The sequence below is a fragment of the Amblyomma americanum genome, chromosome 8 (assembly GCF_052857255.1).
Source record: "Amblyomma americanum isolate KBUSLIRL-KWMA chromosome 8, ASM5285725v1, whole genome shotgun sequence".
Classification (NCBI taxonomy): Eukaryota; Metazoa; Arthropoda; class Arachnida; order Ixodida; family Ixodidae; genus Amblyomma; species Amblyomma americanum.
Window position 1 is genome coordinate 67924073 of NC_135504.1, and position 24433 is coordinate 67948505.

At 45.6% G+C, this 24433-nt stretch overlaps 1 protein-coding gene across 1 annotated transcript; it reads right to left on the reverse strand.

Moving 5' to 3' along the window:
• Positions 1 to 1650: 1650 nt before the first annotated feature.
• Positions 1651 to 23179, reverse strand: LOC144102468 (uncharacterized). Its single transcript, XM_077635733.1, has 9 exons — positions 23046 to 23179; positions 20921 to 21164; positions 18932 to 19169; positions 15572 to 15737; positions 13083 to 13186; positions 10520 to 10682; positions 7705 to 7905; positions 5949 to 6086; positions 1651 to 1854 (listed from the first exon to the last, which is right to left on the reverse strand). Exons 2-9 carry the CDS (start codon positions 21108 to 21110, stop codon positions 1651 to 1653), a joined length of 1404 nt encoding a protein of 467 aa, XP_077491859.1. The 5' UTR covers positions 21111 to 21164; positions 23046 to 23179.
• Positions 23180 to 24433: the final 1254 nt, after the last annotated feature.

Below are 24433 nucleotides of genomic sequence, written 5' to 3' on the forward strand. Positions count from 1 at the left end.
GAACCCGGGTACTGCGACTCTGTAGACGAGCGCCTTAACCATTGAGCCACCACGGCGGGTGAGAAACAGAGGCGAGCACTCGGCTTCAGCCGCGGCGGTGGAGTGACGTCATAGCTTTCACTCGGCGCTGGTGATACCCTTACGGTGTACACATCCACCTAGTTATGCCAGGTCTTTATGAGCAATAGATGAATGGTACGATTACAAGTGGCAGTCATTGAAACTAATCGCAATAAGACGCATATATTGAAGGTTGTAGACGCCTACGCACCTACATCCGGTAATGATGAGACAGCCGAAAGGTTCCACGAAGAAGCGGAATCGGCAACGAGCAGACAAAAATTTAGGGGGACACTTTGCCTCCACCTTAAGAGTACGGCGCGATTGCGTTATGGTTATTTGGTACTTTTTCTTAATTATTTCATATTTATAAATAAACAGTCATTAGTGAACATCAGTAGATGTGATATCACAAGGCAGGGTCTCACCTTAACCAAGTCGATCGAACGTGCCGCAGTGGCCTATCGGCAGCGCGTCTGACTCGCGACCCAACGGTCGCGGTCATTCCTTACTAATTCCCGATTTTTTTTCCGGCGTAATCAATCTATTTGACAACCTTATATGTCATAGTGACATTAAGTCATGCTTCGACCTCACAGTCAGAATTTAATTCGAGTTTTAATCATTTTCATTCCACAGCTCCGTGCGTGATGTCACAACCCTCTTGGTCAATCCTGATTTAGTGACAACGTACGCAGAGTCTCGTAAGAACGTTCGCTCTAACGCTGTCTAACGCGTTAAAACTGAGTGCGCTGTACGGCTGGGCGGCTTCAATAGACAACTTTAGCATGCCGTGTTACCGCAACCGTTACTGGCGTACCGGAAACCCGCTCACCACCAGTTCGCACGCGCCCTTTGGTCCCGATGCGGCAGGAGCGCGCGAAGCTGCCCGGTACCTGGCGCCATCTGGCGTGCTTGAGGCGACTTGCGCATGCGCACTCAGGGCAGGAGGGCTCCCGGTACTCTGGTAACGGTAGCGCGGTATACACGGTATGCTAAAGGTGTCTAATGAGAAGATAGGTATCGAGAGCGCGGCAGACCAGGCTGTGGGGGACTATGAGAAATTAAGACACGTTGGGAAATTGTTAAGGGAGACGAGCGCGCAGAGTGGGTTAGTTGGGAAGAGTGGGTTATCAAACATGCTCTAATGTTTTGCTAGCCTCGATCAAGAAGAGGAAATGTGCATGTGCAGGGCAGCAGTGTTCAGAACAGATAAGCAGTGATCGCTTAGGACACAGCGGATTTCATGGAAAGGCAAGCGAGTGCCAGCAGGCTGTAGTAGATTAAGGAGACTGGCGCAAGCATGCTCAGAGCTGGTACACGAAAAGGTTTGCTGGAGATCGGTGGGAGAGGTCTTTCTCTTGGAGTGGACTCAGACTGATGTTGATTGTAGACGTACATACTGGTTTGACCATCAATGTGTGTGCACTGGGCTGGGTACTCGTTGGGATGTAAAACTGGTTATGATGGACACAAAAGCTCGGTAGGGCTTATACAGTAGAGTGAATCGATAAATACATATTTTATTCGTGGGCAATAAGAAACCAAATAAAGTCAAAACATTAGTGAGCAAGTGAGGACTGAAATTCGTTACAGTGCGAGGCACGACGCGTGTTTCGACGAGTCCGTGTAGTTGTCGTTGAGGAAGCGGCCGATGCGCCTCAGCCTCACTGTTCGCACGTAGCGGCCGAAGACCTGCGTCCGCTGGCACGACATCGTGACGCTGTCGTAGTTGACGTCGTAAGCGGCGACGGTGAAGACGACTTGCGTCAGGTTGTACTTTGCGTCGCAGAGCTGCGTACGTGTGGGCACCAGACAGGGGCAGTCAGTCGTCGTCCTAAGATACGCTGACTGCACTCTTACGTTATCTAACCTAGCACTATCAATGCCTATTCTACGGGCAAGAACATCGAGTAGCAGGACCAGATAACTACGCAAGGAGTAAACAATAACACTCAGGGTTGCAAGATGCTAACAGATTCATGCCTCGAGTTTTAGACGAAAATCTCTACTACTCGAGGTACGACACAAGAGTTTCGCCTGGCTTTGCGCGTTTGACCTTGAAGCCCAACCAAGGTCAAACCAAGCACATACCCCCTAGAAAAACAATGTATTACTATGTCTTGCTGCGCATGCCCAAATGCCTGCATGGTATGGTCTTATAGAATGAACAGCAGCCATGTGACCAATGAGCAGTAGTCACTTGACCTTGACCTTTAAAGCTGAAATTCGCATCGCCTGATGTGTACCCAATAACCTTGCATAACCCTGCAAAAGCAAGCTTTCGCTCGTCTACTACTTTTAGCCAGGTTGAACCTCACTTAATTTTTTAAATTTTGTTGGATGGGGAACAAATTTGGGCACAGTCCGTAGCGAACATCTTATCTACAGGTTAGAAGAAATAAGCGTCACCTTTAAAAAAAAACAAGACCAAGCTTCTGACTGTTAAATCTTTCCCGGCAAAGCTGCTCGCTGCCGTATAGTAAAATCGGCCAACTCCGCACGTTCACCACGCATGCTGGAATCTCCTCCTGCAATCTAAGTCGCCCGTGACGTGCAAATGAATGTGGTGATATGCTTGGGTATCCGATCACAACAGTGGCAGTTAAGATCCGGGTCCTCCATATGCAGGTGTATAAAAGCCGCTACACAAAGTTAACAAGAGGATACTCGATGAATTCCTTATACTACTTGAAGATGCGGGAATCACAGCGGAAGGCAGATTGGAGGATTAACTAAGCAAGCCTAGCTTCATGCCCTGAGCATCTCACCCCTACTCCTGCAAGGAAACGATATATAAAGATGACTCCCATTTCCCAAAATCAATGCCATGGAAGCCCACCTACTCTCACAGTGAGAGTAGCAATTACAGTAATCATATTTGAGGACAAAATTTAAAAGGACAGAACAATGAACTTGAGGGACCCATTTTTTTTTTCGGCACAACGGAAAGCTTGCTGTCTAAGGTGCTGTATTCCAGAATGGTTTTATTGGAAACGCTCTAGAAAATTTGTACCGAGAATTTTGGAATCATTGCATGCGCCCTTGTTTATGCGATGCTGGAAACCATGATCAGCGCGCGCGATGGCAATAATAATAATAATAATAATAATAATAATAATAATAATAATAATAATAATAATAATAATAATAATAATAATAATAATAATAATAATAATAATTGGTTTTTAGGGAAAGGAAATGACGTAGTATCTGTCTCATATATGGTTGGACACCTGAACCGCGCCGTAAGGGAAGGGATAAAGGAGGGAGTGAAGGAAGAAAGAGGTGCCGTAGTATAACTTTCAACTGCACATCGGGAAAAGTGCTGTAACAAAATCCAATAAAAATCTCACTTGCCGGACAGAAATGACATGTTTTTACAGTATGAGGAGTAGCGTTAATATCAGTTTCCATACCAATGCTGCTACAGCACAGTGGTGTAAGCCTCGTCAATGAAGGTTTTAGTAGACCGTGGTTGTCACTCCATCCAAGAAATTCGAAGCACTCTGGCGTCACCTAGTTACAAAAGCTAAAAGCGCATGGTCGACGATGCGAAGGGAACGCTGCTTTTCATCGCATGACACTCTGGAAAGAGTGTAACCTATAATAAACCATGACGAATTCTCCTGATAGAAAAAAAAACACTGTGCACTTAAAACAAGTAGGCGGTATTTTGCCTATATGTGGTCACGTGGTTGACTAGAATGATAATGGCGAGTTTCGTTGCAAGATGGCTTTTTAAGCGATTTTAAATGCCAATTTAAAATTATAACTCCTTGTTTTTTTGATAATGCAGTGATCAAATCTTTTCATTTCAGCCGTAATCTCATGTCATGTTTTGGTCAGTGTTCTGCCCTTAAAGCAATACTTTTTCAGGCGTCAGATCTATTGTTTGCATCCACTATAGATTGAGCAGGTGCGGTATGGCGCACATTTATTGCAGTTGAATTATTAGATATTGCGCGTAAAAGAAGAGAAGGCCTGGCTTTTTGTCGCAAATAATACCAGCAACGAAAATTCGAATTTCTGATGGATGTTGCTTGAATTTGTCCTAGGCTTCCACTCAATGAATTGTTTGAGCGGAAACACCAACGCGTATAAACAATTGCTATTCCTTAGTATTACAGACCACGCGATGTAAGTTCTAAATTCATTCACTCTAAGAAAAGAATCCGCTGTAAAAAAAATACCTGACGACGTGTCATGTGTGAAGAATAACTTCGTTTTTATTTCGTTTGGGCCTCTTCCGTTTTCGGAAAGTTATGCTGGTCGATGCAGAAACGCGCGCGTGATGCCATTTCCCAGCATAAACTCGTCCCAAGCCCATGTCGGTCTGGCGAATCTATGCCGATGCCGACGAATAACGGAGAATGACGATGGGTTTGATACGATAACGACTTTTATCGGCGCTAATGAGGTCACGGGAGAAAAATGCTCCAGATTTATCCGGTTAAGCAAAATGTGACTTAAGTGCGCAAGCACTTTTCCTGCTGTTAAGCTTTGTTTATATTTGTTTAGCTCTTCTGACTTTGCACTCAAATGTTCTTTAAACCATTCCTCGGCGTTACTCTTGCGATAAGCCGTCTCAGCTGCTCGTTGCGATTCGATTCTCCATTCTCTCGTTACGGTGGTCTCTGAAGCCACTTCCATTACTGCAAGCTCCTGCAGGGACTTCATTATTAGCCTCTTCTTTCGCGATCTTCGAATTTCTCGCTCTTCATCTGTTTCCGCATCCCGTTTAGCTAGGTTATGCTTTCAGGGCACTGTTGTTTTCATTTCTTTTTCTCTTGCCCACTCTAGCCAATGTCTTCGCTGCTCTGCTTCGGCCTGCCGCCTCGCTACGTCCTCTGAATCGGTTGACTGACGTTGGCGCTCTTTTCTTTCGAGTCGCTGCTCAGCTCGACGGAGCAAGTCGTTCCGCTTCGGAATCTGTCGTAGGATCGGCTTCTTGCATGATTTACCCTTTGCTGCATTGCACGTTCCTCTTGAGACTTCACCCTTCGCCTCCATCTTCTTCGTCTGCTTGTTGTTCTGCGCATGTTTCGCTCTTCTCTCATTGACCGCAGCTGGTGTGACACTCCTCAGAGCTTACCTGACCTTCTTCCAGTTGACCAGCACTTTAGGCCCATTTTCTCACGTGTGTGGAGCAGTGGGAGGTGGCCTTGGCCAGGGCTTTTTCTACTGTGGTCACAATTGAGGATAAGCTCGCCTTTATAGATCAAACATGTCAGGCGGCTGTCTCCGCGGGGGCCCTGGACTGGACAAAGAAGTTCGCAGCGACCTAAACTGCTCCCTTCGAGAAGCCCTTCCGAATGCAGTTAATCCCTTTCCTTCCCATTGGCTGCAGTTTAAGTGACGCCCCTCACAGCTTACCCGGGCTTCCTCCCTTTGGCAGCAGCTGGCGTGACGCTCCTCAGAGGTTATCTGGTTTTCCTCCGATTGGCTGCAACAATCACGGCGCTCTTCCGAGCTTACCAAACTATACTTAGAGGCTTCATTTGCGTGCAGACAGGGCAGCTTTTTCGTTAGCGTGGAACCTAGTTCCAGCTCACTAATATAAATCTAACCAGGTCCTTATTGTGCGACGAATTGGCGAAACCTCACGATCCATGTAACTCGGTCGGACTGGATGCAGCGTCATAAGGGTTGCTAGTGTAGACGCCGGGACAGAGCCGACCGTACATGCAGTGATTGGTTGTTTGCACCCTCCCTCCTGATTCTGTCGTCGTGATTGAGGTCACGACCCAATGAAATAACTCCTCGCGAAATACGGTTCCTGGCACTGTATGACGTAGGTGTCCAAAGATATATGAGACAGATACTGCGCCATTTCCTTTCCCCAAAAACCAATTATTATTATTATTATGACGTGTAGTGGCGCCAACCTTTTGCCGGTATGTCTGGTGGTTGTCGAAAGCGAAGGTCTGCTTGAAGCCGGGTCCTTTGTCGTACGCGGTCAGCGATTGAGCGTCCTGGTCGAGTTGGACATTCTTGGTGTAATTTGCGTTTGTCATGTTGCATACCTTTATTGAGGAAGACAGAGGAGAGAGACAGAGAGAAAAGGAGGAAGAACAAGTGTGAGATTTCATGGTATTGTCGCATATCATGTGCTCGCAATATATCGAGTAGTGAAGCATCGTCTCTTTGCTAATGAAATGCTGTTTTCATCAATGAGGAATAATGCCTCTCAATCCAACGCAGAATAAGGTTCCAATCACTTCCTTAACCTTTAAAAAAATCGTCATCTCTGCGTTCTGCCAGCCCGACCGGCGTTCGAATTTCAATATCAAAATTTTGTTAGCGCGTAATAACATTTCACATCGATATACCACATATTGCCAACAATTAGCATTTAGTTCATTTTTTGCTGGTATTCTGAGCTGTTTGAAATGCCATACTGAAGGCCTCGGAGGAGATCGAAATCACAGAGAGGGCAGACAATTTCTTATCCAAAACATTCCTTCGTGTTTATACCGCAAGAGTCGTCGGAAGAATGACAGACGAAGAATTGTTGGACTCTGGCTACTAGATGTCGCCTATTCACGCGGCATTTTCTTCGCCCAGCTTTCATACAATGCCGCCAAACATATTTAGTGAAAAGCGCTGGCTACTGGCAGCATGCTGACATAATATCTTGTATGCAAGCTCCACGGGGTAATGAGTGCACAGCGTCCAAGTGGCATGTGGCGAAATCACGACACAGAGCAATGAATGGCTAATAACTGTTATTTTTCGTGCATCGCATAACCACGAAACGCGATCGAGAAATCCGTTGTCGACAAACTTATACCATCCAAACATGGTTCCGGGAAGAAAACCAAATTTTGCAGGCTCAATTAGCTTTTTTAGCTCATGGTCTGTCCTGTCTGAACATTGCCGATTCATTTGAGTAGTTTACTAATTCAATTAATTAATTTGTTCTACATTCATTCAACCTTTTTGGTGAATAAATTATTAATTCGTGCTAATTTTGTAGCTATTTAATCACCTATTTTATTATTGCCATAGTAATTGATTAATGACAGTTCATGCGGACACACTCTGCCGACACGTGGCCCTGTACACGCCACTCATGAGACAAGGAATGCTTTAGCATTAAATACACTCCTGCATTATATACTGCCTTGACGTGGAACGGCCTCTGGTGCGACATTATAGTGACTGCGACATATCTTGCTCTCGTCTAATTATGCCAACCTTGGACAAAGCCTTATCTTGCCGGAGTGCACGTTCCAACCCACTGCTGTCTTGGAATTTGAGGCAGTCCCCTACGGACCTAAGTTCGACACTTCATAACATCTCATCTGGTCTAGTTATACTCCTCTTGTAGAACCCTTATGAATTGCTAACCTTCCCCGTACGTGATAAATAGGGATCAGTACTTTTACATAAGAGGCCCCGCGTATTCTGTTTCCACCCCTTGAGGTCTTGTGTTTTGCCAATTAGTTTACTACAATAATGATGATTAACCCTAGCCTCGGAGCAGGACGGCTGTTTAAATGGGCAAAGTTGCGGCGGCTGCCTAGCTTTCCTTGTAACCATATCGGGCGTATGCATACAGCAAATACTTCCCTGCTAACAAGGCTTAACGCTCCTGCTGCTACGTTTTAGGTGCGCCGCTCTCAAGCACTGCTCACTCACCACGCCCGGAAGTGCGTCTTGGTCGAACGACCTCAGAGCGCACTCCTTGTACAACCCGTAGCTGCCGATTGCCGATGGTGCTGACTTTTCATCGTCCGTAAGGGGCACCCACCAGCGTCCCTTCAGGGTTAGCGAGACGCCGATGGGGACCTGTAACTTGTGCTGCGTTCGCAGACACTCCGCCAGTCTGCATCCTTCGTACTGCAAGGCCAAACAATAACAAAGCTTATCGGGACTTCAGTAAAAATAAAGTATCCAACATTCTAGAGTGTAAAAAATTGCGAATGGTTTAGCGTGTCTAATCGCGTAATATCATGCAGTAGCACTATTACGGTGGGCACTTAAGGTTCTTACGTGCTAAAGGCATGTGACCTAAAGGTCTTTAGCTGGTAGGCATTTACCTCAAAGGCGTTAACCTTAAAGACCTTTATCACAAGGCCTTTACTCTAAACTCATTTGGGTAAATGCTTGGGGAAAAGCCTGGCCAGGTGGGCCCTGTGCACACAAAGTAGGCTTGAGTTACGTACGTATCCGAGTGTCCGAAATCGGAATATGTGCCTACTAGTGTTAACCCTGCCGCGGTGGCTCAGTGGTTAGGGCGCTCGTCTAATGAGCCGAAGTTCCCGGGTTCGAACCCGACCACGGCGGCTGCGTTTCGATGGAGGCGAAACGCACGGCGCCTGTGTGCTGTGCGATGTCAGTGCACGTTAAAGATCCCCAGGTGGTCGAAATTATTCCGGAGCCCTCCACTGCGGCACCTCTTATACGGCACCTCTTATACTGCGCCTATTTCATTCCTCAAAAACCAATTTGCAAAGTTTTCTAGTCGCGGTACCGCACAAAAAAAAATCGCCTCGCACGTGCAGTCTAATAAGCATCTTTATTTGCTTTCTATTACTAGCCGGAATTCAGCTGAAGTCAAGGACAACCCAGCGAGGTATGCCAAGAAAAATGAAAGGTGTAACGTTAATAAACCGGAAACGAGCAGAGTGGGCGAGGGAACCGCCGTGAGTAATGACATCCTAATAGAAATCAAGAGGAAGAAATGGGCTTGGGCATAACATGTAGTGTCAAGGCATCAGGATAACCGCTGGTCCTTAAGGGGAACGAAGTGGATGTCAAGAGAAGGTAAGCGTAGCAGGGGGAGGCAAAAGGTTAGGTGGGCGGATGAGATTAGGAGGTTTGCAGGCATAGGGTACTCGCAACTGGCAAAGGACAGGGCTAAATGGAGAGATATGAGAGAGGACTTTGCCCTGCACTGGGCGTAGTCAGGATGATGATTATGACTGGAAGCGGCGACTCTGAGTCTGGCGTTCGGTTACTGATACCAACTCTGCAGGATCAAGTCCCGACTATGGCAGGCGCGTTTCGACGGTGGCTCAACAGAAAAAACGCCGGTGTGCTCCGCAGTGCCAGCGCACGTTAACGTTCCCTAGGTGGTCCAAATTACTCCGGAACTCTCTGCTATACGGCGCTGCTCGTTGCCCATATGTCGCACTGGGACGTTAAACCCCACACACTGCATACCACCTTCTGGTGAGTCACTGGTTCCTTATAAAACTGAACTATAGACTGCCTATAGACTTTTTGTAGACTCTATTGATTTCCTACAGTTATTTTCTTTTGTCTATTCGTAGTCTAAAGTCTTCCTATAGGAAATGTGTACTGAAAATGTATGGCCGTGAATCTATAGATTGTCTATACGCTCTACAAGATTTGTATTCCCCATACTCTGAAGAAAGTCTCTGTACAATGTCTGCAGTCTTTATAGACGTAAGCCTATAGACTGTCTAAAGAAATTTTTTTAAGGGTCACCTTCATACATTCCGTGTTCTGCCTCTTATCTCTGGCAACACTCGAGTTAGTGCCGTGAATGGCGTCTTGGCTGTTGTGTCTTGACCCTTACTGTGAGTTTTGTGCTTTAGCCCCTTAATACTGGTTTTAGTAGGAATGACCTGAAACAATCTCTTTGTCTGGATTATCAATTTTTATTCCTTTATTTTGTTTGCATCACTCCCCTTGCCCCATTCGTAGTCTACAGACTCTCTAGAGAAAATGGCTACTGAAAGTATGGCCGTGAATCTAGATTGTCTGTAGAGTGTCTATAGGATTTGTATTGCCTGTAAGCTAAGCTATAAAATTTGTGTATTCTATGCACTGTCGGCAGACTGTATAGACAAAGATCTATGAGCTGTCTAAAGAAATTTTTAAGAGGTCACCTTCATACATTCCATGTTCTGTTTCTTGTCTCTTCATTTTGATGACAATATTTGCATCATCTTGTATGGTGTGTCTTGAGCTTAGTATAATTGATTAGCTCCTTAATATTGGTTTTAGTAGGGATCACCTGAAAGCAATCTATTTGCTTCCATTATAATTTTTTTTCCATGTTTGCATCACTTCTTTGCCCCGCTCCACTGCATTCTCATCTGGACTTTAAGCGCGTTTTTCTCTTCTTCTGCGTCTATTCAAGAAGTAAAGATGCCATATTCGAAGTCCAATAGTCCATACTTTAAAGCCTACCTTCTAGGGCCTCATAACATAAGCGCTTCATTTTGGTGACAATATTTGCATCATTGAAACAGGAGGCCTGGAACAGATTAGCTTTAATGGCTTCCACGACCTTCCGAACTAAATGATGCTTTTTATTTAAATGCCCTTGTCATCAAAAACATAGCGCTGTCCAAAACGTGGGCTATTTTAACAAAGGCCGTAGGGAAGAACCGTAAAAACCGATGTTTTTTCTTGGGACGTTTACAAGAAGGACGCGGGTGATGAGAAAAAAAATATTACCAATATTACCAGGAGCACTTACGTAAGTGTGCGCATAAGGTGCCAGGCTGCGCACAGGTGCTGGAATCTGGTAGATATTTGGCGGCAGTATGATGCACCTGAAGTTGGGAATCTCGCTCGAAATCGCATAGGGCTGGAAGGACATGTGGCCCAGGATAACAATGGCGTCTGGCGTGAACACGGACCTGAGTGCAGAAGAATTTAATGGTGTGAGCAGATCTTCGGGTTCACCAATTTGCCGTGTTTTGCTTAAGGTTCTTATAGCATGCGCCGCAGTCGGCCGAAAGCCTGCTGATATGTCTCCTGCTGTTTCCAGATTTTAACGCTTTATCATTACTGCCCGTGGTGAGCTATTTCAGCGATCTGTGTGTGGCCCTGCTGCGCCACGCACAGAAAAAAACCCAGAAATAAAGTCAAGGGCCGGCTGGAATCGAACATAGGAACTTCTCGTGGGAAGCGAGGACGGAACCTCACAGCCACGTTGAGTTTTTTTTTTACTACTTCCAACTTCAGCACGTCATTTTACAAACCAATCCGCGCGAAGAACACAAAACACATGCTAAAAATATGGCACTCGCACTTGAGGTTACTTGAACACATTAAATTCGCGCACGTAGAACAAAGCTTCCATTCTTGGAAGCCACTCAGGCACTGGGTCTTGTGTCTTGTAGCCTTCAATAACTCTGCTCACAGATTCACGAAAACACTCTCTTATCGGCCTCGCGTTAATGTCTGCATGGCTGAATGCCATCCTGAATCGCAGAATACTGTGCAGGCCCCAGTATTACGATCATGCCGAAAGGAACCACGTCTTCATTGTCAACGGGCAAAAATCTGATTCCGAAAGCCTCCAACTTTGTCTTTTTTAATCGTGCGTTGGAGGATGTCCCAAACGAAACAGGCTTCCAAAGAATCTAGGAAAACGTGTTCAATAGTTTCAGGCTTTCGGCATATGAAGCAATAATTTGCTCAAGGCACAAAAAAAAACTATTTTCTTATAGGTGTGCCCTGAATTCAAGAGTGTTCGTATGGAGCATAAAAAAGAAACTTTTAGTTCCCGGTTATTTGGTAGATAGAAATGAACACAGTCTACGCGGCAGGGTGGCAGCAGAGGAGACGGAACTTTCTATGACGTCATCCTAGGTGGCGTGAACAATCAGAAGTTGGATAGCGTAAACAAACTCCGCCTCCTTTGACGCCATCGAAAGCTACCGCGCGGTCACCTATAAAAACTCCGCGCGTCGCCCACTCGCATCAGCCGCAAAGCTGGACAAAACAAAACGCACATTGGCTTGGCGTGTCTTAAACAAGCCACTGTTTCGAATAAAAGCGACAAGAAAACAACAATCACGCTACGTGAACAAGACGGTGGTGGCAGAGGTTCAGCAGAAGTTAAGAGTGAATAAGAGGAGGTGTTTGCAGTGACCAACAAACGGTGTTTGCTGTGGTTTGAAAAATAGCGAAACAATCGTTGGTGTTGTCAACTGCTTGCTAGCGCATTCAAACCTTGCTCTTGCAGAGCATGACCTGTCATTTTTAGAGCGAAAGCTCGACTTCTCTGGGTACGACTTCTGATTTCGATGTGGATGAGAGAACGACCTTCAAAGCCTCAGAAGGTCGTAACCGAACTTGACTACGTGGTAGTGTGGTCCAAGCTATGGTAGCATGACCACTTGATCATATGACTATGATTATTGGGTACCTGACCTTGACCTTTGCCCTTGACTCTTGACCCTTGACATTGACATTTGATTTGAGACAGTGGAGATGATGCTTAACAGAGTTTTCGCTTGTGTAACAAGGTTCAAGCCACGGTGAACCCCAGGCATTTTTTCGTTTTTATGCCGTTGGTAGACCTGTCAGAAATGCTCTGCAATTTTCAACGGTAATGAAAATGATTATTTTTAAGTCTACACCGAGAAGACTTGGTTCAATAAGACTCCGAGCGTGTCTTACACGCAATGAGTCTTCAACACATGTGTCTTCACCATACGTGCAAATGACATTACTAACTTAAACGACAAAGCGAAGTACATTATACTTCGCAAAAATTGGCTTTTCCGACTCCTTACGTGCACTGGAGGAGTTGCCTTGCCTGCATGCTTTCGAAAGCGCACGCATTATCGCACGATGCAGACAAACTTTGTCGACCCATAGCGGCGAGGGTAACCGCGTTTTCGGAAGTCTAAAATGTGACATGGCTATTACTAACGACCGGCTACAGACCTCTAATTGCAACTAGGCTCCTAACTCAACTAGTTCAGAAGTTAATTATTAAAAATTAGTTAACCGGCTTACTACCAAAGACGATTCACCGGTTTTCTGGTGCCAACCAAGACTGGTTATATACTATGCCGCAAGAGGTATATTTATACCCCCAAAATCCTATTTTTGAAAATGTTTGAAGTGTTTGCTGAAACGCCCGGTATGTGATGTAGGTGAGCTTGCGAGAGGGCCCATCTACATGGCTTTGACCTGAGGTAAACCAATGTATTTTTTGAAAATCTCTGACGATATTCGATCTAGTGCAACTGGGGTTCGAATGATGGATTCTCTCTCTAGATTTTTACAAAACGCATACTCACTTAAGCTCTTGGCCGATCGTCTGGCAGCCCCCGTAGCAGCCAAGGAATGTGTACGGCGCAATTTGCCTCTGATGAGCCAAAGGCCGAGAGAATGTTACAGCATCCTGACAAAGAAAAGAAAACTTCCTTTCGGGAAATGCTTAAAGACCACTGGCGCCAATAACGCGTTTCCCGAAGAACCAGCGACCACCAGCAGTGCGCGCATCTCGAGTCCTAATCGCCCAGCGGGCATACCAGAAACGCGAGGTCTGCTTCTTCAAAATCCTCGCTCAACAAAAATGGCGTTGCAGCGTCGTCATCCTGACGTTTTGGGTGAGAAGTTTCAGCAAATGGCAATTCCCATTTACGAAATTCCTTTGAGTATTTCTGGAGCTCCACTACTAAGCTCTCCTGTCCACGCTGTCTTGAACATTCCCACTGCCACCGTATTTAGAGAAACATGCCTAGTGAGCGTTGGCTGCAGGGCTTCTGTGACGCCCTTGTTCCGGAATAAGTGACTCGAACGCGTGTTGGTATTTTGGGCAACTTTCGTTAATATTGTTGTCTTCACCTTTGCGCAACGACTCGAACGCGTGTTGGTATTTTGGGCAACTTTCGTTAATTTTGTTGTCTTCACCTTTGCGCAACGACTCGAACGCGTGTTGGTATTTTGGGCAACTTTCGTTAATTTTGTTGTCTTCACCTTTGCGCAACACGGTAGTCAAGTTAGGCAGCAATAATAAAGTTATAGATTTCAGAGGTGCTCTTATCGGGCTAAATGGGGCCGCGTCGGTGTAGCGATTAAAAACCGAAAGCCTTCGCTTAGAGCTACTGGGCGCTAAGAAATGCTGCACAAGCTTACCGAGTAGAGGATGTTGCCAAGATTACGCGCTGCTTTGTGACGCAATTCTGGGGTCGGATTTCGTAACGTATCATTTACTTCTCTGCTATTGTTCACTGGTTACGGCGACGAAGGCGGCGGGGAATGACGTCACGCTAGTAGTTGCAGACACACGCCCACATAATATATTGGCGGACCAATGACGATGTATGACGGAACATTACGACGCGTTTGACACGCCTGACGTGTTCTGTCGACGCTAAACCTCTTGTGGTAAAGAAACCTATAGGGGGACACTCAAGGCTCGGCCTTAAGGGTATGACACGACAGCGTTGATGATTAACTGAAAGTTCCTTTCTTAATTAGTTCTTTCTAATTTCACGCACACACTCATCAGCATACATCAGTAGGAGTATTAGACCATGTAATACACCACAAGACGCGCAATGTCTCCCTTTAACGAAGTCGAACGAACGTGTCTCAGGAGATGAAGTTATCGAGTTGATGGGAGAGTTGTGTTCCTTGAAAGAGTTTTCATTTTCTCACGTGATTGGCACACATGTCCGCTCTTGATGTTTGAGAGTGCCTCATTGGCCTAGGGGTAACGTGTGTGACTCGAAACCAAAGGGTAATTGGTTCGATTATTTACTAATTAAACCAATTTTCTTTTCAGCGCAATTGATTCACTTAACTTTCTTAATGCTATAATGAGAATTCAGTCATACTACGACCTCATAGTCACAATATAACCTGAGTTTTAATAGTTTTCATTCCACGGCTCACAGTCATACGTCGCAACACTCTCGAACAAATCTGAATTAGTGTGACAAATGCGCACTGCTTTTCCACAATGTGTCGTGGATGTGGAACGGTTTTTGGGAACAGGTCCCCCTGACTCGGCCTGACTGCATGGCCGGGGGTAAAATATACGCTCTAAACAGGAATGCGCCTAAATGGGAGTTATAAAGGGAGTAAGCTGCCCTCTAGCGCACACCCTTTTACAAAATGGTGAGCACTAGAGGACAGCTTACTCTGTTTTTACTCCTTTCTTTTTAGGGTATACTTAGCGTCGCCCCGCCCAGAGAAGCCGTGACTAGTGATTTGTCAATTGGTCTCCATCTTGTGTTAGTTCGTCGCGATTTGCAGTAACGGCCTGTTGGAAGTAATAATAAACAAAAGATTTCAAATTACGGTTACCGCTGAGCCCTGCAGTGGGCTTTGCAATCAAATGGTCGGTGAGCCACATTACGGCTCCCCTTGTCACTGTGCCCATGAGAAGGTGACAATCTTCATATGTAAAGAGAAATGCAAGAATAGAGGCGCCATGAACCGTGCAGCACAATACTCTAGAGAGGCTTACTTAGTACTTTCTGATGCCCCGAAGATTTTTGCGGGTATAAACTGAACACGACATGCATTTGTGCTTAACCGCTTGCCTTTTAGTTGAGTTTCATGCTAAAACAACGTAGTGTGGTCGCTTTCAGATTCATCCCAGTTAGTCCCAACGCAAGCTTTACGGACATTCCTTTATGAGCTGCAGATTGGAACAAGCCATTGTGAGTTTAAAGTCAATAACTGTCAAATAAACGCGCGAATCAATTGGTGTGATTCCTAACCGGACTTTTTTACTGCTCAACAACCTAGATAGAAAAGAGGGAGAGGGAAGAACCTTGAGCCCTTCGAGTGCAGCCTTGAGTACGCCTTGGCTTCCTTCCAGGTACACTTTGTGGACGTTCATGGCGCCCCAGTGGTACACTTTATTCTTCAGTAGGTTTTCTTCCACCCAGGCTTTTGCTTGCGTCTTCCTGAGGCCGTTGACGAAGTCTCCGACTGCCCTGTAGGCATCGATTTTCGAGAAAAAAAATCATTAAACGACGTTTATATGGAATACACGAAATTGATGTTAAGGATATAGAGGGAAGAATGTAAATATGGAAAGAAATAGGTAAGCAGTAATTTCTGCGCTCTGCAGGGCTTTTGATTGTACTGAGAAAACTAACAAGCAAACTAGGAAAAGCAAGAAAACAAGGAACATTCATTTCGCTGCAGCTAAACGCTGTGGCCTTAAGACTTTTGACTAAGACTGTGCGTCTAGTTACAAAAAGCTTTTTCTAGACGGCACCAGCTGCTTCAGCGACGGACATAAGTTGCCGCGGGGAGGGAAAAATCGGGCTTCCTTGTAGATTCAGCGGATACATTTTCCTGGGACTCTACTACCTTTATGTTGAGTTTTGAGAATCGTAGATTGAAAACTGCAGGCGATTCGGCAGGAAGGGCATCAATGTTGCGGACAGCCTTCTGGAAAAACGGCTGTTGAAATGTCTTGCTAAGAACACGTTCTGGGTGAAGAGCGCTCGGTCGGTTATGCCGGCAAATCTGTCTTGCGCGTGGAATCATTTGATCGAATGATGGCAAGGTGTAACTCATGAAAGAAATTGAGACGAGATGCTGTTCGACGGGAAACGAGTGTAGGTGAATGTAACCGAGATTTCGGCCTTGGATGCTGCTTTTATGAGAGTAGTAAGATGAAATGAATATCGCGTCACGACCCTGAACTGCCGTTATATCGTATTACCCAGATTAGGGTGGTCGGGATCCCAGCCATAGACGGTAGGTATTACGTAATCCACTCAGATTGCAGGGTATGTTGCTGGGCGAGTTCGTAGTGATCGAACATCATGGAATCGCAGCGCTAGCAGACAAGGAAAACAGGGAGGACACACACACTTGGAATTGCAGCACAAGTGTGTGTTTGTGTCCTCCCTGCTTTGTCTGCTAGCGCTGCGATTCCACTCAGAGTGCGTTGGCGGGGATCCCACCCATAGACTGCATTCAGGGGCGTAGCCAGGGAGGTGGCTTATGGGGCTTCAGTCCCCCTCGAAATTTTTCTCGTGCTTTCGTGCGCCGCCGACCAAAACAACCACTGGCGCCGGAAATCGTGCTGGATTTTGCGTAGAATATCTTTTTCACGCCTGAAAAGACATTTCGGCGAGAACATTATTAGCTCGGGCTGGATTTCGTGGCAATTAACGCCCATACACTTGGAGTCGTATAACGTGACGAGCCCCATCGGAGCACAAAGTTTCAAGGGCGTTTTGATGGCGAGCAGGCTCGTCGCGGCCTCTCGCGGCGGCCGCGGAATCTACAGAGCGCACGGGTTTTAATTGCGAAACTTTATGGATATAACTTTGTCAGAAACTTTTTCCTTTACATAGCGAATCAGCAAAAGCAATGCAAGTAAAAGGCTCTGTTCTTTCAGGTCCATAAACGCGTAATTAGGAAAACGTATGACTATTCATTAGCCTTTGAAACCGCATAAATATTTGCTGTTTATTGTAACAGTTTGCATCATAATCAAAGTTATGCGAATATAAAGGTTACGAGGACATCAATATGCAATTTGACCGACCTTGCTCATTGAAAGCCCGGCCCACACGGCGTTTCCCAACAAACACTGTCGTATATTGGGTACTTGAAATTGTCGCATCATCTGTGGCTTTCGTCTGTCCTTTTCTTTTTTTTTAGCTACCTACTTTTACTTCCTTTTGGACCAGACCAATTCCCTTCTTTAATTTTCTGTGCAGAGTGATTGTATCCACAGTGCAGACAGCTAAAATATACATTTTCGTATTGATTTCTGCATTCTTCCTCTATTATTGTATTCATATGGCGCTGCAGCGACCGCATCATGGCCCAAATACATATCACGATTTCTGCGAACATAGTTTCATTCTTGCAGGATAGTCGGTCTTTCTATGCGTAAAGGTTACTATCTGTGATGGCACAACTTATTTATTTGGCTTGTTTGGCATATTATATAAAGCGACTTTAGCTTAGGTATATAGATTTATTAGATAATATACGTATATTTAAATACCTTATTGCCATGTTTTGTTTATACATGCAGTCAACTTTGTTTCCAGCGACGCTTTTTTGCCCTTTATCAAGGTGTATCTTTGCATTTGTGGTATTTCATTGTAACTTCGCATTTTTAATGTATATTTTGCAGAACCCCGGCTTTTATATGTGCTCTCTGTTGCGACTATAATTTCGCTGCAATACAATACTCAACTGGTGACAGCTGCGCCCGCGCAATACATTGGAACGAAGGACAGCGTCAGAGATTTTTTCTTGGCCATTGCATATGTACAAAATTGTTAAGAAGGTTCTCGAATGACAAAGGTTCTTTTGTCCTCAACTTGACTATTCATATCAGGGACATGCGCTACTTTGGTGGTTTCCAACTGATATAGGTTTAAAATTCATGGGACATTTTCTTTACTTACTGAATAGACAAAAAAGATTGAAGCATTGAAATCAGTTATTTCTGACACAGTTTTGGGGACATAAGGATATATTGTGTTATGAAAAATACATATTTTACTTGTCTTGACAGTGCGTAGCGTTCAAAATTCGTTTGCATCATCTAATACGCAATAGCATTGGCAATGGCAATGCAATTATGATTAATGTATTTGATCCCTATAAAAATTTATAACGAGGAGGCCGCGCTGCAACATGAGCCCCCCCTCGAACAAAATTTTTTGCTACGCCACTGACTGTAGTTAGAGTGAAACGTACTCAGATTAGGTTCGTGGGGTTCCCAACCACAGATTTTAGTTATTGCGTAACCCACTCAGGATTAGGTTGGGATCACAACCATAAATTGTACTTATTGCATACTGGATTGCTACTCCAATCCTTGTTTATGCATACGAATGTGTTTTATATCACCCGAAGCAGCCGCAGACATCTAACCCTTACCGAGCTGTTGACGTCTGCTCCTGTGTACATTACGTGTTCTTTTCTTATTGGCGCACTTCGCAACGCTAGGTAGATGACATGAAAGAAAAGACTCCATGCCGACCGGGAAAGGCGAGATTGGTCGAAACAAATTCGTGAGAGCAGCATGGACATGGCGTTTGTGAATGCGCGTGGCGCTGTATTTGCACTCATCTGACGCGGGTGTTTGTCTCGGTGGCTATTAGGCGCTTGAGAGAGATTAAGAGAACAGCGAGCGTAGTCTCACAGGGCGTCGACAGAACAGCCGTACTGCGTGTTCCTGCTTGCCGCCGCCAGTGTCACGAATGCTTGCAGGCTGCGCGAGAGCGAATGTGCTGCAACCTCGCCACCGCACGACGAGTATAGCGAGTCGAACAGCATGAAGTCGCAGAGGCCGTCGTTGGGCACCGAGATAGGCTTGGTGCATGCCACGGTGCAGATTAGCGAAGAGTTTGTGGGTGCCTTGTTCAGGAAGCTGATGGAAGCTGCGGGAGAAAGAAAATATGCGCGAAAGAAAATGCATACATATATCTGCATGGCTGGGTTTTCGAGGATGCCATCTTATAATCACGAGGAGTACCCGTCCAAAACTACGACAGAGCCGGTCCCAAAATACATCAGAAATTGTTGTCGTGTCGTTACGACAGATTTTTCTGCAGACTTGTGAAGTTGTCTGCTGTTGCGACAGAACTGGCTTTGTCGTTACGACAAAAGACCGCTTAATACTAGAGAGCCCTGTTACTACAAGCAGTTCTGTTGTCAGGTCAGCACTACAGGAAAATCTGTTGTAACAACAGAAATTCTTTTTTATAGGATCGATTCTTATATAGCATTGGGATTAGTTGTGAAACTTCCCGGGGAGTTTCATATAGTGAAGGAACCTTCCATCGTGATTAACGCCTCTGTCGATTAAGGAGGCCGCCGTGCTCTAAGTTGTCTCTATAGCAGAACCCTTGAATGTAGATATATTGTGACAGGGTGACGACGATATAAATGCCATTACAATGCGCCGCGTGCAATTATCTTCGGCGCAGAACAAACTGCTATGCATAAAGCTTCTACGCTTTTTCAGAGATTGTGTGCATGTTATAACGGGAAAACCAAACCACACATGACTCTTGAGTTGCGACATATGTGTGCTCGTGTGTTTCTCTCTTGTGATTTAACCTTGCATGTGCATGTGACGAACAACTTATCATCCACTAAAAGGTCAGGAGACATTTTTAAGTATAGCCTGCGAAATGCCCCTCAACATCTAGGACTAACCGCATACAACGCAGGTCCGAGCGAAACTAAAATACGCACCTGTAAGGTGGCATCCAAGTAACTGCATTTCGCTAATTCTCTCGAGGGGGTGCAGAAAAGAACAGTTAGATTCATATAGACTTGTTACTCGCGTTTTATCAGCATTTCATCCTTAAAGTCTCAATCTGATTTGGTGCATCTTACATTTAGCCGTCGCGTTGCTAGTCTGTCTTTATGACATTCTTTTCTACTCGACACATCCAGAGGAACCCTACATCTGCGCACCTGCTTCATGCATTTCTTACCGCACTGGACACCACTTTCAAGCTTCACGACTAGATGGCCGTACCATAGCCTTTTCGACGTAATTCTTTGCCAGGACAGCACCCGACTAGAATGACCATCCACCCAGCATCGCAGCCATCGCCTGTCATTCTGGATTCCGTGGAATTGTCGCCGTGCACCATATACAGATAGCAATTTTTTTGTTTTTAATCCACCGTTATAAGAGACTTCAATTTACCCCTTCAAATACCAAATTAATCCCCCCCCCCCCAAAAAAAAAAACGTACCATGATCGCCAAGTTTTCGTTCTAGTGTAGAGGATTGCAATCAATGCAGTTACTGACATTAACTCGTTTTTCGCGGTGGGAGCAGGGCAACAATGGGCTGGACACAAGTGCGACTCGTCATTGGCGACTTTGGTACAATCTCCCATGACGAGTAGAAATCAGGGTTGGTTGTTAAAGCGTTAAAGTAATAACAGGTAATGAAAATGAAATGAAATTCTTTGAAACCTTAAATTGCGAGGCTCATTTCAGTCGATGCCGAGAGGCAAAGCTCTGACTTTAGGTGTCGTGAAAAGCCTACGTGCAGGGAGGCGCAGTAAGGTTCCGAGAAACATGACGCTGACTCAGAAACCCGAAACCAGCTGTTCTTACCGGGCTGTGTCCTAGCAGAGTCCGAAGAGTGCGGTGACATAAATACTTACATGAGACAGTGGTCTGGCTTGCGGTAGACGGCGTGGTGTGGCTGGGAGTGGTGGTCGGCGGAGTGCGACGGGTACTAGACGAAGAAGAACTCGGAGTCGGCGTTGTGTGGACGGTTGAAGTCGCAGGTGAAGAGGCGCTCGTCACAGGCGGAGGCGGCAGGGTTGGAGACGGTAGTGTTGGGAAGGTCATCGTCACAGGTGGAGTGTGTGGTATTGTTAGAACGACGGGTGGGCGAGTTGTTGGCTGCGAAGGCATGATGGATAAAGAGACAGCTGGAGTTACCGTTTCTTCAACGTCGCATGATAGAAGTCGCTGGTGGAACTACTGGCAATCGCATTTGAGACACCGGAGGCCTCTTATAGAACGCAATGTTCTAAGACGGTGGCGTCAAGCAGCTTTAAATAGCCACCTTCGCCGAACATGTCATTCCACTCTTACAAAGGAATCGAACAAAAATCATAACCTCCAAATTTACCACCTATTGTGCCCACATTCAAAAGCAGATACCAAATTTTTACTGCGCCAGGAATTTGATTACTAGGTGCTGCGAATCGCTGACCACTGGTTCTGTTTTGGACATCTAGTCAGACTTGCATGGAAGACCAACTGGAAGGCATTTATTCATAATGAATGCCGCAGAAACACTTGTTCTTGCTTACACAGAGGTGCGGATTGCATTTCCAGCAAAGAGAATGTCTCTGCCCATCGCAGTGCAGTCGTTTTTTCCCCGCTACTTAGCAAAGAGGCGTTTTCGGGGCAGTCTGTTGTAATATATTTCACATATTGTGTTTTATATTTGCGAACAGCCGACTCAGGCTGTTGTGTGCTTTAGCCACTGCCCGATCCCTCATCATTGCTGCTATGTTCAGTGAAGGATCGCTTCCTAAAACTCAGGAGTTTTGGCGATCACTGCGGCAGTCACTCGTGCAGCAGCTCAATGCGACCGTTTGAAGCAGACAAGAGTTTCAACGTACGGATGCGATGCGGAGAATGACCAATCAATACTCATACTTTTGGAAACAACGCATGTCTTTATCGTATAGAGAAAAAAATATGCCGCCACCTTGTGGAAGACGTTGAAGTAACGAGCGTTAGCTTTTTGGTAACGCATTCTATCGTCCATGCGATGTATTACCATGTGATTAGGCTGCTTTTCCATACCTCACGGCGAGCGGGCGCCTACCGCCTTAAGATCGGATATTTTTGACCAGTTTGGGCCAAAAAGTTCTTTGACTTTTTGGAGGGCCCTTTTTTATTACCTCAAGGCGGTAGGTGCCTGGAGGCCATGGGGTATGAAATGGTGAGCTGCTGAGTGCTGGCGTCACGGCTACCATGTTAAGCCTAGCCATAACTAATATTACTTTAATTAAGCGATATTGGAGTCTAACATGTTATACTCATCGAACCCGTTACGAATATGCAATTAGATCATGACGCTATCGGTTATATATTTATCAGCAATTACAAAAAATTACAAATTAATTAGTTAATATTGGCGTCTAACGTGTTCTGCTCATCTACAGGAGTCCAAATATCTAATTCGTTTTATGATGACCTCATTAATTACTGAGTTATAGGCGGATAAACATATTAACGTGAGTAGTTAATTAAGATGGCACAAAATTATTGACATTACTAATCAATCACCAATCCGATTTACTAATGACCTCACCATTCAATCACCAGTTCGGTTGCTGAATCGATTTACTATGAGGGCCGCCTTCTTGAATCCTCGTACATAGAGATTTTCACGCCGAAGGGCAGACCCCAAGAAATTTTTTAAATATTTTTTTATGGCACGAGGGCATTTATGACCTGGGAGCGCCATGGCACATGGTTATTTTTCTTCTTCTCAAGGTGCGGTCGAACACCCATTTCCCAAGCATTTCACCCTAAATAAGCCGAGCACCAGACCAGGGGAAAGCTTCTTCCCATTGTAACACACGGCGGCACTGGGGATCGAACCACGCACCTTCCTGCATGCGAGGAGGATGCTCTCCCACTAGGCCACCGCTGCGGTCAGACCCCAAGAAATCGAGAAACGCGATGAACAAGAGCTAACGCTCTTAAAAAAAGGAAAGTTCCTTCCCGGATGCGTCGAGGTGAACATGAGCCCAGAGGTACCTGCTCGGCAGTCTTCGTTTGTAAGTCGGGCGGGGTGACGCCACTCGCCCTGGGTCCACGCCTTGGGGGTACGGATTCGTCGTTCCCTTTCTCTCCCTCCGCTTGTCCCTCGTCATCTCCGTTGTCGGCGTCGTCACCGCCTGTGCATCAGAACAAGACGGACATCTTATTTTGGGAAATAAACGCGCAAAGGCCGGCCCGAAGCAAAGCACAAGTCATTTACAGTCAACAGATTGTACGTCAAAAATTCGCCTCTTTGGTTGGTCACAGTGCATAAAAGCCCATCTGTAGCTCACTGCAGTTCCACACAAGTAATAAATTGTTTAGCAGCAACATTTGTCACAAATGCCAGGAAAAAAATCGCCAGTACTACGACATTTATTCGTCAGCCAGCGTAGCGTGAATGGCTGTTGCGAAACCTACTCCACTCAAAAGGCAGCGTTGCTTTTAAGTGACACTGAATTCCGCTGCATAGAATCACTCGCTTTGACGCAGTGCTGCTGATACTAAGGTCGCAAGTTCGAAACCTGGCCGCCGCGGGCGCATTGCGATTAAGGCGAAATTAAAAATCATCAGTGCGCTGGTGACCCCCCTTCCACCCTGGCCGAAATTAATAGAAAATCTTCTATAACGGCGTGCTGCTGTCATAGCCTATGTGCGTTTTCTAAACAATAAACCACCCTTACCTAAAGATACAGACGACATTCATTTGACAGTTCGAAAGATTTGTACAGCACAGGCGACATGAAGCAGTAAACCGTCCATGAGATATGCCTAAGAAATGAGCTCAGTATCTTGCGACTACGAAGGATGCGTTCTGTTTCTGAAAATGCATCGCAGTGATTTCTGAGTTAATGAGACAAAATGACGCTGGCTTCCCATCAAGCGCACAGATCAATCGAGAAGTGTCACGTGTCCTAGCATCCAGAAGGTAAGAAAACAGGAAAAAAGATTTTCAGCTATACTCACCATTCATAGTCTTTCACATACCCCAATAAAAATTGGAAATAACACCTTCGTTCCACCTTAAGGGTATGACGCTATTAATAAGTTAACATCCTTATATGTGCAATTGGCCATTCTCTACTTCACATGCATAGATCACTGGGAATCCTCATACCCCTCCTGGCGCTGTGATGCAGCGAATAAGCAACGCGCCACTGCTCTGGGACTGCAGGTGTTTCCACCGGTGGGGCTTGTGCGACCCAGGTTGCTCTTCCCGAGCGACCAATCATTAACTTAAATGACACCTGCCACGGTGGGCACTTTGCTCACAATCCTGTGGGCAGGTTGTGATTACGTCCCAAGGTCACGTGACCTAGGTGGCCCAACCACCACCTATAGGTAACGTGGCCCAACCCCGGCCCTTGTTTCGCTCACAACGCATA

Bases quoted from the DNA above. Each gene is read 5' to 3' on its own strand.
- LOC144102468 (XM_077635733.1), bottom strand. From the start codon at position 21,110: ATGACCTTCCCAACACTACCGTCTCCAACCCTGCCGCCTCCGCCTGTG. The intron at 15,738-18,931 runs GTGAGACTACGC...CGATGCCTACAG, and splicing joins GGCTGTTCTGTCGACGCCCT to GGCAGTCGGAGACTTCGTCA. The intron at 13,187-15,571 runs GTTCTTCCCTCT...TTTCTTTGTCAG, and splicing joins CTGCACTCGAAGGGCTCAAG to GATGCTGTAACATTCTCTCG.